Source organism: Ovis canadensis, chromosome 21 (genome assembly GCF_042477335.2).
Source record: "Ovis canadensis isolate MfBH-ARS-UI-01 breed Bighorn chromosome 21, ARS-UI_OviCan_v2, whole genome shotgun sequence".
Lineage (NCBI taxonomy): Eukaryota > Metazoa > Chordata > Mammalia > Artiodactyla > Bovidae > Ovis > Ovis canadensis.
In genome coordinates this window covers 40770528-40785630 of record NC_091265.1, presented here as the reverse complement: position 1 = coordinate 40785630, position 15103 = coordinate 40770528, and the positions used below count along the sequence as shown (strand labels likewise).

At 47.9% G+C, this 15103-nt stretch overlaps 1 protein-coding gene across 6 annotated transcripts in view; it reads left to right on the top strand.

The window, feature by feature from the left end:
• The window catches only part of NAV2 (neuron navigator 2), a 426264-nt gene that overhangs the window by 249908 nt on the left and 161253 nt on the right, over window positions 1-15103 (top strand). For all 6 annotated transcript variants that reach the window (XM_069565338.1, XM_069565336.1, XM_069565339.1 and 3 more), the window contains 3 exons: window positions 1675-1787; window positions 7802-7910; window positions 10261-10650. In XM_069565338.1, coding sequence (XP_069421439.1) covers window positions 1675-1787; window positions 7802-7910; window positions 10261-10650 — 612 coding nt within the window. The remainder of the gene's footprint in view (window positions 1-1674; window positions 1788-7801; window positions 7911-10260; window positions 10651-15103) is intronic.

The window sequence follows — 15103 nt, the reverse complement described above, 5'->3', positions numbered from 1 at the left end:
CACTACAAAGACAAAATTGTGAAGGGCTGGGTATGAGCTGGGACTGAAGAGAAGCCGCATGTGGGTGGAGCATAGGGCGGGTCCGTGTGTAAAGGCAGGAGCGCCAGGAGACGGGCTGGAAATGAAGGAGGAAGAATCCTGTGATGCAGGGTGTCTTCTATCACAATAGGGACTTCAGATCTTATTCTGCGGGCAACGGAAAACCATTAGAAGCCTTTAATCAAAAGATGAAAGGTCACATCAGGGTCACCAAGGTCAGTGGAGAGCAGAATGGGGAGTGGACAAGACCTGGAAACAGTCTGAAACAGAGATCATGGTTCAGGTGCCTGCTTGGGTCCGCAAAGCTGATACCACAGTGGTAGCACCCTGAGCGGTTCAGGGTGAACGGGACTCCAGGAAAGGTAACCTCGCGCCTCCGCAGAGGGGACCGCCACCACTTTTCACCAGCAGGTGGCGCCCTGCAAGAAAGTGAGCTCAGTCCTTCCAGACTTGTTTTTACTGAGAAAGGGACAGAAATCCAGAGTGTTTTGGTGACCTCTCTCCAGTTTTAAATGTGGACGTGAATTCAAAAGCTTTGAAAGGTACTAGGCAGACCAGTAAGAATCATCCATGGGCTGGTTTCTATACCAGGCTGTCATCTGTAAGCTCTATGGCTGGAGGCAATATACCTGTTCACCGGCCTGGGCAGAGATGGCGAAAGCTTGGATTCTGGTCAAAGGACGGAGAGGAACACAGAAAGCACGGAAATCCTTTAAATTCAGAGATGATGGGAATGGGGAACCGATGGCGTCAATAGGAAGGCAAAGGTCGGGGGGAGTGTAGATGGATGATGTGGGGCTTATCGGTGCACCCCCCACAGTCTGTTTCAGGCAATCACTTTTTCATAGAGAGTGAAATCTGGTTGAATTAGCTGAGGATGCCGATGAATGAATAACATTACGCCCAGGGTTATGTATCCGAATGTAATCATATTTGCCTGGCACGCCTGAATAAGCAGAGGTAATTGTGGCTAGAGCACACTGCTTGATTGTCTCGATTTGCTTGACAAATAAGGGCATGGAGAAGGTTTGGGGAAGTACAGATTTCAGTCAAGTGTTGAAATAATGATCAGTGAGACCTTTCATCTCAGGAGATCTGAGCTCTGAATCAGACCTGGAGGGCAAACACACCTGCTTGGCACCCACTCCTGGCCGGTTGTACAGTCACCTCTCCAGAGACAGCCGTGTCAGGAGGATCTGGGCGGTGGGTGGGGGGGTTGGCGCACGGGGCTGCCAGTGGAATCATCTTCATGCTTGGCTTGCTGGCATCGCTGGTTACTTAGAACTGGCTCTTTGGCACAGGTTAAATGATCCAAACTGCCGGGTACTTGCCAGCCTTTTGCTGGCTAGATCCAGCTCCCCATAGGGGACGCAGAAACGCGTTCCCCAGTGAAGGACTGCAGACCCTCCATTTGGGTGATGAATATTTCACCTTTTACACTTCGGTGGCTCTTCTCTGTTTCTGGGACATCGCTCCTCGTGCACCGATGAATTATTTAGAGTGTCTGCTGGTGTGCTCTGTTCTAAAGCTTCTCACCAAGGGAGGGGCTCACGGGGGTTGTGATTGGAGCACAGTGGTCCAGACGGGATAGTTACCGCTTGTGACAAGTATGTCTGCCCTGGTTTGTGTGTGAAGGTCCCAGACAGACACCGAAGGGAATGTTACTGCTGAGTCCAGCTCAGGGGGTGTGACCACGGAGCCCAGCCACTACACCAAGAGTGGACAGCCCGCCCTAGAGGAACTCACTGGTGAGTACGGAGCCCTGGAACTTCCCTGTCTCTGGGAGATGAGGCCTCCCAAGCCACCGCCGCTGGAAGGGCCGAACCCAGCTGGTCGTGAACCTGCTTCACTGTTGCTTTGATTGATGAGCCAAACTGATTTTCCGTCTTCCTGCTACCTCTTTTTTTTCCCCTCTTCTCTCTCTCACAGTCTATTCCCTCCTTCCCAGACTGTAAAAAGTCTTTAACTGTTGGTAAATTCTGCTTTAAGCCATACTCTACCCCACTCACGTAGGGGCTCTGGGCTTGGAACACTTTACCTTGAATCTCCTTGTTCACTCTTCAGATAGAGTTGCTTTCCAAAAAGAGTTAGAACTCTAAAATGTATTGCCTTTTTTCAAATTTCCTTTCTAGAAGCACTGATTGAAAATTGTTCTGAGCGTCCTCAGACAGTTGGAAAGAAGATTTCAGCATATTTCTTTTACCAAAAACAAAAGTCTAAATTTTATTTAAATGTAACCTAGACAAGGAGCGGCTTCCCTGATCATTCAGATGGTGTTAAGGAATCTGCCTGCAATGTGCGAGCCTGGGGTTTGATCCCCAGTTCGGGAAGATCCCCTGGAGAAGGGAATGGCAACCCACTCCAGTATTCTTGCTTTGAGAATTCGATGGACAGAGGAGCCTGGCGGGCTACAGTCCATAGGGTCACAAAGAGTCGGACACAACTGAGCAGCTAACATTTTCACTAGACAGGAATGATGATTAAAGGATGTCATGTCATATAAAAACGTAAAATCTGCAATTGTCATACAGTTAGTTCCACAAATATTTATTAGCGTTACACTGTCGCAGTGTTCATTTAAAGAAACAGAAGTAGCATCAGAATTGAATTCCTGCTGCAGTGCATTCTGGGCCACCGCTTTCTCTCTGCCCATCCCTGTTGCCAGCTCTGTGCCCTGGGTCCCAGCAACTTCTAATCAGAGACGTGAGTGGCAAGCCACATATTGAGCAGTGGCTGTGTTAGTCTTTGCATATCATACCACTTCCCGGGTTGGGTTAAAAACTGAATCCATGTTTAAAATCCATTCATTAGACTAAGTATCCATGACCCCACCATTTTAATAGCTACGGTACTGCGGTGGAGTTGGTATGCAGCCCATATGATCGCCTCGTCCACCTATTTGACCATTAACTCTGAGTGTTCATTTCAGAGGATCTGAGAGGTTTAGCTCTTTCCCTCTGGCTCTGCTGGCCGGGCATGTTGAGGAGACAGAGAAGTTTCCAGCCGTTTGTAAGTGATCCATCTTGCAGTGGTTTGGGGCTCCACATTTGGGATTGATTTTACGTTTCCTTCTCTCTCAGGTTTTAGCTCCCTTGCATGTGAGAACCTGGATGGTGCAGGAAAAGGGTCAGCTCTCAGGAGAAGGGTATGGAGGTTAATGACTACTCAGGTCTCCATACACATTCCAGATCATGTTCATATGTGCACACATCAAAAGAGCCAGGCCAGTGATTCAGCAGCTGGCATGGGTCAGACGTGTGTCTTGTGGAGGAGTATGGATTCATGTCAGACCCAGGGGCTCAGTGAAATTTACATCTGAGAAGTGAAGGCGGCAGCCGGAGAACATTCCACATAACACTTAAATTTCAGAGGGACAGATGGCAGCTGTGATCTTTTCAGTCCTTTTTCTTTTTCTCCCCATGTCTCCTGTGCATCAGGACAGCAACCAAGTGAGAGCTCAGAAAGCCTGAGATGCTGTCTGTGGGTTTGGGGACCAGAACTGTTGCAGCCAGTCATGGCTAATCAAGCGCTCTTGGGTGTGAAGTCAAAGGGTTTTAGTTGCTAAGGACACTTTGTGAATCAGGATGCCGTGTCTTTACATTTAACAGTGAAACTCACGTGTGGCTGTGTTGTGTGTGTGAATAGTTTTGTGGAGACACTACACAGTAGCACATGTGTATGAGGTTGAATTCAGCTTATCTACAGCCAGTCCCTTGAAATGACCACAAATGTGTGTGTCTAGGAATTACCATTTATGAGACTCTTTGATCTATTGCTTAGTTCTTTCCCCTTACTTATGCAAGTAGGTGGGTTGTCCCATGGTGCTCTGCCATTCACACAGTTACAGGTGAGATAGGCATCTCGGGTCATAGCGTTAGGAGGAACCACATCCACTTATTATCCAGTCCATGAAGCCCTTCTGTCATTCACTGATGAGTTGTCTTTCAGCCTCTGCTGGAATACTTCTTGTGATGGAAAAGCTATTCCTTCACGAGACAGCCCTTCCATACCTAGTTGGCTTTGCCTGGTAATGGAGTCTTATCCTTCCATCTCTAAATCACTAGACATAATCCAGCCTCCTGAAGCTCACAGACAGTTTCCATTCTTTTCCTGCAGCAGCGTGTTCCCTAGCCTCCCTCTTTCAAGTAAAACCTCCTAGTCCCATCCGTGTTCCTCATGTTAACACCCTGCCATCCTCACATCTGCTCTGTGTGATCAGAATGTGCAGTGCTCTCCATCGTAGCGCCTGGCTTGCAGGGGGACTGCCCTGGGCAGGTGAGGAGAGTCACGGGTAGACATGGAATGGTTCATAGTAGATGGGTTTCATGGGCCCAGTCGTTTGCCCTGGGGCACGCCGTGTGTTTGTTTTGTTCAGACAATGAGTTGGGATGGAGATCTTACACTGAGCCCATCTTCCAGCATGCAGAATGGGCAGTTTAGAACATCAACACTTGAGCGAGGCAGGTGGATTACTAGTCTGTGCTTCTACGTTGCCCTTGGAATCTTTGAGGGGAGCATATATTTCCCAGTGGGACTCCTCGGGGGAAACAGCGCATTCAGATTCAATGAGCCCTACATTTAAGCGGTGAAACTCATGTGTGTGGCTGTATCATGTGTGTGTGAATAATTTTATGGAGACACTACATAGTAGCTTGTAAGTATGAGGTTGAATCCAGCTTATCTACAGCCAATATTTGGGGATGGACGTTTATGGGACTATTTGATCAATTGCTTAGGGATATCACGTGTCATCTCATCTGATCCTTCTAACCTAAGGGAAGGGCTTTTATCCCCATTTTACAGATGACATTCAGAGAGGATAAGTGATTTGTCCAAGGTCAAGTGGCTAATAAGTGGCAATGCCGCTGTGCAAACCTTTATCTGTTGGAGTGCAAAATCTATCCTTTCTCTTTCACCCTACACTGACCAAACATTTTTGGGGCAATAAATATTTCTTGAACATATCTAGATTTGTGTGGGGGTTACCAAGAACAAAGGTGAGTTACCACTCTGTGTCAAAGACCTTTGACTTAGGAGACTTAACACAGGCAAATGTGTCGTTAAGACGTCATTAGAGACGTGGACATGTACAGACCTAACTCGGAGACGTTGCCAGTTTGGTTCCAGACCACTGCGATGAAGTAAAGATTGCAAGAAGGCAAGTCTCGCAGATTTTTCTGGTTTTCCAGTGCACTTCTCTGGTGGAGCAGAGGGTTCAGAACCCACCTGCCAATGCAGGAGATGTAGGTTCAATACCAGGCATGATGCCCCGGAGAAGGAAATGGCTACCCACTCTAGTGTTCTTGCCTGGGAAATCCCATGGACAGAACTGCCTGGCTGGCCACAGTCCACAGGGTCGCAAAAGGGTCAGACGCAACTGAGTGACTAAACAGCAGTTCATGAAAAGCTGTGTTTCCCCTGTATTGCAGTCTATTAAGTATGCAGTAACATGAGGTCTGAAAAAACAACGTACTATTTTGAACAACGTACTTAATTGAAAAATACTTCATTGCTAAAAAAATGCCAACCATTGTTTGAACCTTCAATGAGTCATAGTCTTTTTTGCTGGTGGAGGGTTGGAAATATTGGCAGAATCACCAAAGCATGACATACAGACACAGAGTGAGCGAGTGCCGTTGGAAAAACAGTGCCGACAGACGCGGTCGAAGCAGGGTTGCCACAAACCTTCAATCTGTAAAGATCACAAATGTCAGCAAAGCACAACAGAACAAGGTGTGCCTGTGAATATAGTTATTATACTGTTGTGCATGATTAAGTTAATTAATGAAGGTAATTTGAAAACTGGTGCCTAGACCTAGCTTCATAATAAATATTCCCTGAAGGGCCTAGAGCCATCCAAAAGATCAGTACCTTTTTTTGGCCGCCTTTACACAGATAAAATGTGGCCAAACTGGCAGTGAAAGATATTTAATTGATGGCCCTGTGGATAGATGCAATTACATTCCTCCAAAGCCATTAGGGGAACGTAAAGTAGACATTCATCACTGCTTTCGTTTAAAAACATGGACGTTCGTATGTACTTGAAAGAACTGGGTGGGAAATGCAGGTCTGACTACTTTTCAGATAAGGGAAAAATGCCTTTCAAATTTCTCTTGGTTAGGAGTGGGGAGAAAATTGAAAACACTGACGTTTTCAAGGCCAGAGAGTTTGCTATAGCAAGTTTCTTCCATAGAATCAATCATTGAATCTAGCCTCCAGGCATCACTGTGTTGAGAATAACCTAAGAAGTGGTTATCTGTTTCAGAAGGAGAGTTAATTCCATGCCTTTTCTTAGCTGCCTGTTGCCCTGTTACTGACACTTGCTGGCGTCTGCGGTAAATCCCGCTTGCTGTTGCCCATGTGTACCGTATTCTGTATGGAGCTTAATTTAGAAATATTGCTTAGTAGTCATCAGCTTTAAAAGACCCTTGATGGTGGTCTTCTCAGCTCTCCTGAAATTACTCTGAGGGAAACATGTGTGACTCCTCTCATCACTATTGTAGTTTTTCAGCTTTTCTTCTCCCCCCATAAGCCCAAACAAGGCAGAATGACCAGACACCCCCAGGCCGAGGCTCCTCTGAGAGGGGATGTGGCTTCCTAGCTTGTATGTGGCGTCTTTCTCCTGGGATGTTTGTGCCAGCCTCGCCTCTCCAGAGCAGTGGAGAGGTGGGAATTGTTGGGAGCATTTAGTGGGAAATGTTGCCCAGGAATGAAAGTCCCTTGTCCCCCAGAGAGAAGCCTGGCTCTTCTCGAACGTTCCCCACTCGGCAGCACCAGCTGGCATGATCGGGTGCTTTTGGTGGGCGCTGCACTTCGGGCTCTTCATTTAGTCCTGCGACAGTCTTTTGAGACCAGCTCTGTCACTGTCTTCGATTAGGACCGTGGCATCTGAAGAGCGGAGAGGGTCAGCACCTTCCTTGTGACCACTCAGCCAGGGAGGAGAGGAGCCGGAATTCGAGATGACATAACAAATCGGGCCAAGAAGGCAAACCTCTCTCTGTAGAAATATTAATGATCAATAGGTGCAAATCTTTTAGCCACTACAGATGAGCTGTCTATAACGTTGCATCAGGGCTTCCTTGGCGGCTCAGTGCTAAAGAATCTGCCTGCCAATGCAAGAGACACGGGTTTGATCCCTTCCCAGAGGAAGATTCCACATGCCTTGGAGCAACGAAGCCCAGGAACCACAGCTACTGAAGCCTGTGCGCCACGATAAGAGAAGGCACAGCAGTGAGAAGCCTGCAGAGCACAAGAGAGTGGCCCCTGCTCACCACAACTAGAGAAAGCCTGAGCCGCAGCGAAAACCCGGCACAGCCAAAAATACGTAAATAAGTAAAGTAGTGTTGGGTCAGTAGATAGCAGCACCTGTCTATGGAGGAGAAGGCAAAAGGCCTTTCCCACTTCCGTGTGGTTGGAAAATAATTCCTGGGCAGGGCTCAGACCTAACGTGTGTCTGTCTTTATGGGAGACAGTGTGGAAATGTGTTTACTGTCTCAGACTCTGTCTTTGTCTCACAAGCTAGACCTCACCTATTGCTGGAGGGACCTGCAGGGAGAAGACAGACTTCTCTATTTAGGTTTAGTGCCTTCCTTTGGGTATTCCTCCATCCATCCATTCATTCACTCTCAAATCCTTCTTGCGGATGTGTGATGAGCCAGGTCCCAAGCAGGCAGCATGCTTATGGTCTTGGACACGACTGCTGTTCCCATGAATCTCCCCATGTACCTGAGAACTTAAACAGTCTTCACCTTTGTCTCTCCAGGGGAGGACCCCGAGGCTCGGCGACTGCGGACGGTGAAGAATATTGCTGATCTGCGGCAGAATTTGGAGGAGACCATGTCCAGTTTACGGGGAACTCAGGTTACACACAGGTACGTGGAGCGTGAATCACTTCCCTGAATCGGCTGGTAACGTGATTATCACATGGCTGCTCCTGCCATGGTGTGTTCCCGCCCTACCCACATACGTGATTTAGTTAATAATGGAATAAATAACCTGGATTGCCAATGTGCTGAAATTCACTGAACACACCAGATGGCGTGCAGAAGTGTCAGGAGCAAAAATCCGTAGAGACAAATTCCTTCCCAAAGCAGAGGGTTGCTCAGTCCATTCCACAGAGGATGTGGCCGACCAGCTGCACTGAAATTTCCCTTTGCTTGCATTCTCCAAAATGATATTGGGCTGTTAAAATGAGCAGGTGAACTGTACTTGACCTGTGTGATAAAATGACTAACTCGCATTCCTGCCCTCTCTTCTGATCCCCAGCACTCTGTAATGTTGTTAGTCATGCACGTGTATAAAACACGTACGGAAATATTTATAAAAACGGAGGATCATGTTTAAACCACGGTTTCGTTGGATGAACTCTAGGATTAAATTGGAAACATTTATCAGCTTCTTTTCATGGTTGAGTGAGAAGGTGAAGAGGATGCAGCCCTGGGCATCCTTCATGATTTGGGCAGAACCAGGTTTTACGGTTTGTGTTTGGCCTTGATGATCTAGGTAAAGGCCTAGTTACCCCTGTGAGCTCCCAGGTCAGAGAGGTCTCCTTTGCTTCTCCAGTTTCAGTCTTTTTGATAAATGAACACAGCAGGAGATTGCTGGGCTCCCCCTCTGCCTGTAGCTTTGGCAGAACAGGGTTAAGCACCGTGGGTTCTTAAAGAAGACCGGGGCCTAAACCTTGCGTGCATGTGAAGTCGCTTCTGTCTTGTCCGACTCTTTGCTGCCCCAGGGACTATAGCCCACCAGGCTCCGCTGTCCATGGAATTCTCTAGAAAAGAATACTGCAGTGGGTTGCCATGCCCTCCTCCAGGGGGTCTTCCTGACCAGGGATCGAACCCACATCTCTTATGTCTCCTGAAATAGCAGGCAGGTTCTTTACCACTACTGCCAGCTGGAAAGCTCACCTAAATCTTAGGGGTTCCTAGGATGAGATGAGTCAGGCAGGCTGCTTCCTGGATCGGAGGGAAACAAAAGCAGCCGAGGCACCTAATCGGTTCCTTTCAGAGGCAAGTACCCTGGGTGGGATGGTGCTGGCCTGGAGCCCGGTGCTGGACTGCCCCTCTGTGATGAGATAAGTTACCTCCCTCCTTCCACCATCACTGAAACTGACTTAAAGTCGGTTCCAGCAGTTTGGTGGATTTCTTGGCTCAGGCTAAGATAGTGATCATGAGAGGAGGGAAAGCGTCCATGCTTTGTCCTGCAGGAAAGACTCTCACTCTCTCTGCTTAGTTAACACATTATTGACTGGGGGCGTTTTGCAGAAACCAGCACCTGTGGCCAGTGATTTGTTACATCAGTGAGTATCGAAACACTCCCATCAATAACGTTCGAGTAACAAAAGACGTATTAATACCTCTCTGGTCAATAAGTTGTTAAGAGACCTCTGTGTTTTTCATCTTGATGGTATGGCAAGACCCGGGATGAGCTCAGTCTCCTGGCAGATTCAGACCTAGCTAGTTTCACCAGCCCAGGCATTCATCTTTCATTTCTGATCTCTTGCCCCCAAAGTTTAATTGTCATTTTGGACAAAAGAGGAGAGAAGCAAATGTGTGGGGAAAATGCATGCTACAGAGTGAGAAAATCAGGGCCCTCCCCACCTGCTTAGTCTGGAGAGAGCTGAGGATGTGAGATGTCTTAGGACCCCCGGGAAGGATGGGCACCTCCCGCCTTTAGGAAGGAAGAGATGAAAGGCAGCATCCAAGGGCAAGCAGGCAGGCGCTATATCCCGTCGTTATCAGTCCAGCATTGTCTACTTCCCTTCCTGGGTTACAAAGAAGACTAGTTAAGATCATTTCTTTAAAGTAACTGGGGGACTGCCCTGGTGGTCCAGGGGCTAAGACTCCTTGCTGCCAATGCAGGGGGCTCAGGAAACTCGATTCCACATGGCGCAACTAAAGATCCCTCGTGCTGCAACTGAGACTCGGCACCGGCAAATAAGTGAATAAAAGTAGATGTTAAAGATGAAGCAGCTGGTGGTGGGTATCTTGCACCATGTTTCAGGGGAAGAGTCCCCACTGGGCTTTCCGCAGTGTCACTCAGGCATGCAGCTTCATCTTTTCATTTTTAACAGCAGAACTAACACTGGGTGGCACGTTGGTACCTTTTGATCCTGTTTTGTATATGGGAAGTATTTTATAGTTCTAGAAAAGAAAGAGGATATAAACGCAAAGGCCACTGGGCACATCGGGGTCTCACACAAGGCCGGTTTTATGTCTCTAGCACGTTGGAAACCACGTTTGGCACCAACGTCACCACGGAGATCAGCGGGCGCAGTATCCTCAGCTTGACGGGCAGGCCCGCTCCCCTGGCCTGGAGGCTCGGCCAGTCCAGCCCCCGGCTGCAGGCGGGAGATGCCCCCTCGATGGGCAACGGCTACCCTCCCCGGGCCAACGCCAGCCGCTTCATCAACACCGAGTCGGGCCGCTATGTGTACTCTGCCCCCCTGCGGAGGCAGCTCGCCTCCAGGGGCAGCAGCGTCTGCCACGTGGACGTCTCGGACAAGGCGGGAGATGAGATGGACCTGGAGGCCGTCAGCATGGATGCGCCTGGCTACATGAGCGACGGGGACGTGCTGAGCAAGAACATGCGGGCGGACGACATCACCAGCGGGTGAGTACCTGGGCCGCTGCTCTTCTCATGGAGCGGCGGCCTGGCACCTACCTTCTCTTCTGCGGGACTTCCTCATGTTCTCTGGAGTGAGCTGTTCGTCACTCAGTCGTGTCTGACTCTTTGTGACCCCATGGACAGTAGCCCACCGGGCTCCTCTGTCTATGGTGTTCTCCAGGCAAGAATACTGGAGTGGGTTGCCATTTCCTTCGCCAGGGGATCTTTCTGAAGCAGGGATCGAACCCGGGTCTCCTGCACTGCAGGCAGATTCTTTACCTTCTGAGACACCAGGGAAGCCCAACATTCTCTGGGGGAGAGCAAACTGCTTTCCTCATGTTCTGTCCATGCGGAAGGCTGTGTGCTGTGGAGGGGAGCCTTCTGGGCCGAGAGGCGCACGACCTGGGCTGCAGTCCAGGCCTGGCAGTAACTCGCTGGGCAGTCCCAGCCAGGCTCCGCCAGCAGCCAGAGTGACACTCGACGGCAGACCCCACGGGTAGAATCCAGAGCCCTGAGCCTGGTGGATCTGGCCCTCCCCTGCCTCTGAGGGCTGGTTGTTCTCCATTCTCCTTGCTTCTGCTGCTGCTGCTGGTTTTCATGTTCCTGTCTCATCGAGCTTCCCTGCCTCAGGGCCTTTGCACTGTTTCTCTGCCTCAGTCCTTTCGCCCAGATCTCTATACTGGTTCCTTCTGGCTGCTCTGCCGGCATCTCTTTGAAGGGTCCTCCTTGACCCTTCAACTTCAAGTCCTGTATGTGACCTGTCCCAGGCCTGTTCTCCTTCACTGTATTTATACTCATTTGGAAGCTTATCAGTGTTGAAATTACCCTGGGTATGTGTTTCACTCACTCGTGTCTGGTTCTTTGCGACCCCTTGGGGTGTAGCCCACCAGGCTCCTCCGTCCGTGTGATTATTCTGCGAATGGGTTGGTATTTTATTGTCTCTCCGCCTGCTCCTGCTTACAGTGGTAAGTGCCAAGGTGCAGCAGGGCAATCGGCTTGCCCACCACTGAATCCCCAGTGCCTCGTACATGTAGGAGTGTATAAACTTTGCTGAGCTGGTGAGCACGTGGTGGCATGGATGAAGGAGCAAGCCCAGCCTCCCTATAACATGCGAAAATAAGGGGAGCGATGAGATGATATCTGAGCTGGGCCGTGACCCTGTGTGGCCCGAGGCTTGGCTTCCTGCGTTTGACCCACTTGCAGATCCCTGGGGAAGCTGAACAAGTATCCGTTTACCCTACTTGCCCATGATCCCTTCATCTGTTAATCTAGCTTGCCCAGAAGTCCTTCAAGATCTTTCCCTCCTCTAACATTCTAACAGGTAAAATTACAGGTGATAAAAATCAGGCCTGAGGATCATGCCGTTCATTTTCCTGAATGTAGTGATCAAGAACCCCGTGGGTGGGTCAGTATGTTCTTAATATAGCTCATTCTCCCACTGTGTGCCAGGCATTGTGCTAGGTGCTTTATATATATTATCTTCTTCCCGCACAGCAGTCCTTTGAAGTAGGCAATATCAAACATCCCCATCTTAAGGAGGAGTAAACTGAGGCTCCGGAAGGTTAAATCACTTGCCCAAGTTGAGTAGTTAAGAGGCAGGGCTCAGAGCTAGTGCTCCTGAACACAGCTCCTTAACCAGTATACCGGCCCACCTTCTCTAGGATTTCACTGCTGTGTTGAAATAGCACAGCTACTTGAGTTTCTTTCAGAATTGATTTGCTTAGTTCTACCTGTCTGTCCAGAAGTGTTCTTTTATTTTAAAGCTTAGAGATAGGAGTACTTTGGCTTTCTGCCTGTTATTTTTAGAACCATCCCATGGTGAAATCTTGGAAGACAGGCGCCACCAAACTCTTATTTAGAGTGCAACAGCTTTCTGCTCCCCTCATAGCTGGGAAAGTTAGTGGTAGATCAAATGATTCCGGTAACTTAGAGCGTCATTTTGTGTCTCTAGTTTAACGTGAACATGAAACCAGTGCGTGCGTGCATGCATGCTAAGTCATTTCAGTCGTGTGCAGCTTCGATCCTGTGGACCGTAGCCCGCCAGCCTCCTCTGTCCACGGGATTTTTCAGACAAGAATACTAGAGTGTGTTAGCATGCGCTCCTCCAGCGGGATCTTCCCAACCCAGGGCTTGACTTGTGTCTCTTTCGTCTCATGCTTTGGCAGGCGAGTTCTTTACCACTATAGCGTCACCTAGGAAGCCCATGAAAACAGTAATATGTGTGTATTACTAACATTGCATATAGTTTAATCTTTTAAATTATTTTAATAATTTACAATTAAATTTTTATTAAAATTAAAAAATTTATAATTAAATTTCATTAATAATTATTTTATTATTATTTCGAAGACACTTACTCCTTGGAAGGAAAGTTATGACCAACCTAGATAGCATATTAAAAAGCAGAGACATTACTTAGCCAACAAAGGTCCATCTAGTCAAGGCTGTGATTTTTGCAGTGGTCATGTATGGATGTGAGAGTTGGACTGTGAAGAAGGCAGAGCGCCAAAGAATTGATGCTTTTGAACTGTGGTGTTGGAGAAGACTCTTGAGAGTCCCTTGGACTGCAAGGAGATCCAACCAGTCCATTCTGAAGGAGATCAGCCCTGGGATTTCTTTGGAGGGAATGATGCTAAAGCTGAAACTCCAGTACTTTGGCCACCTCATGAGAAGAGTTGACTCCTTGGAAAAGACTCTGATGCTGGGAGGGATTGGGGCCAGGAGGAGAAGGGGACGACAGAGGATGAGATGGCTGGATGGCATCACGAACTCGATGGATGTGAGTCTGAGTGAACTCCGGGAGTTGGTGATGGACAGGGAGGCCTGGTGTGCTGCGATTCATGGGGTCGCAAAGAGTTGTACATGACTGAACAACTGAACTGAACTGAACTGAGAAGACCATTGGTATTCAGCATGGTGTCAAGGTTATCTTTATCACTTCCCACTGTGATATACAACCAAACATTTTTGGATTATTTTGAGATTTTCTTATTTAGTAAGAAACATTTATTCTCTTGTCAGGTCAGTCTTTTAAGTGAAGGTGTGTTTATTTTCATGTACTACCAACAGTTTCCACAAGGTGGCGACATTGAAACATCCTAAACTGAACCTTAGGGATGTTACAGTGAGACATTCCCAGTCTCTTTAGCTATTCAAACCAGAGCCGTTATCCCTGCTAAAAAGCACAAATGTTTACATTTCACTTCCTGCTTTGGGAAGCTTACATTTTTAGCAAGTGAGATAGCACTTAGAGCAAGTGTAGATAAAAGTGTGGAAATGTAAGCAAACCACCCAGTTATTGAAATTGGAGTACGCTGGTCTGTTTCCAACTCCCTCCCTCTCCCCACCGCCCCCCCAGCCACCCGCCCCAGTTACTATTAATGTAGAAACTTACCTGCCCAGTGAAGAGAGGCAGCACAGATGGCATCTCACACTCCTCCTAGTTGTGACATTCTAGAGCACTAGTTAAGCATGACTCTACTCTGTGGAAGTGCGTGTGAGTTTCTGCTTTGAGGTTCAGTTACCCGCTCACCTTTATGCAGAGCTCAGGGCGCACCATATAATGTCCTTTGTACTTAGTTCTTTTTCCTTTTATACACATGACAAGGCTGTAGATACTGAAGGACTGGTCCTTTAGTCTGTGCTTCAGAATCTGCCCAATAAGCCATATTGCTGAGGCAGTTGGTGTAGTGGAAAGAAAACAGACAAATATCAGATAAGATTGAATCCCGCTCTACCACTGCTGAATTCTGTGACATTTAAGCTCATTATTTAGCTTCCCGAAGCCTTGAAGCACTACAGTGAATTTGGTTTTTAACCTTCTGCAGTTAGATTTCTCTTTGAGGTTTTATCTAATTAATGGAAAACATCTGATGAAGACACACAGTTTCAGACAGCGTTCAGATGTCTTATCAGCCTCAAAGATCCCACTCTTCACTTGGGAACAGTGAAATGGTTACAGTTTTCATCCACATGTTTGTTTGACTTAGTGGAAGCAGCCTTGATGTATGAGTATTATATAAATCAGTGTGGAGGCTCTTTGAGGAAAGTTCTTGTAAAAGTTTACAGCAAGTGTATTTAGTAAGACTGATGTGGAAGTAAATTCTAGTTTTGGAAAACCCACGGCCTTTGTTCTTAGAATGACGCTGGACCTCGGCTTGTTCGAATAGCTGTATTTTGATGCCTCCAGCTCCTTGTTGCTCCTGGATACGAACGCGTGTGCAGCTGTGCACCATTAGGGCTCCCCTACGGTGGGCTGATGTTACTTGATTTCCGTGGAGTTTACTAAGGAGCTAATGGCACACGCCTCTGGTCTCTCTGTGTGTGTACTTACTAAACCCTTCTATCGCACTTAGCATGTGCCAGGCATGTCTAAGCACTTTACAAGAAATCGCCTGACCTCACCACTTCATTTTATTAGACTGATAAATTGGAATTCAGCTGTGGTTAGTGGAAAAGG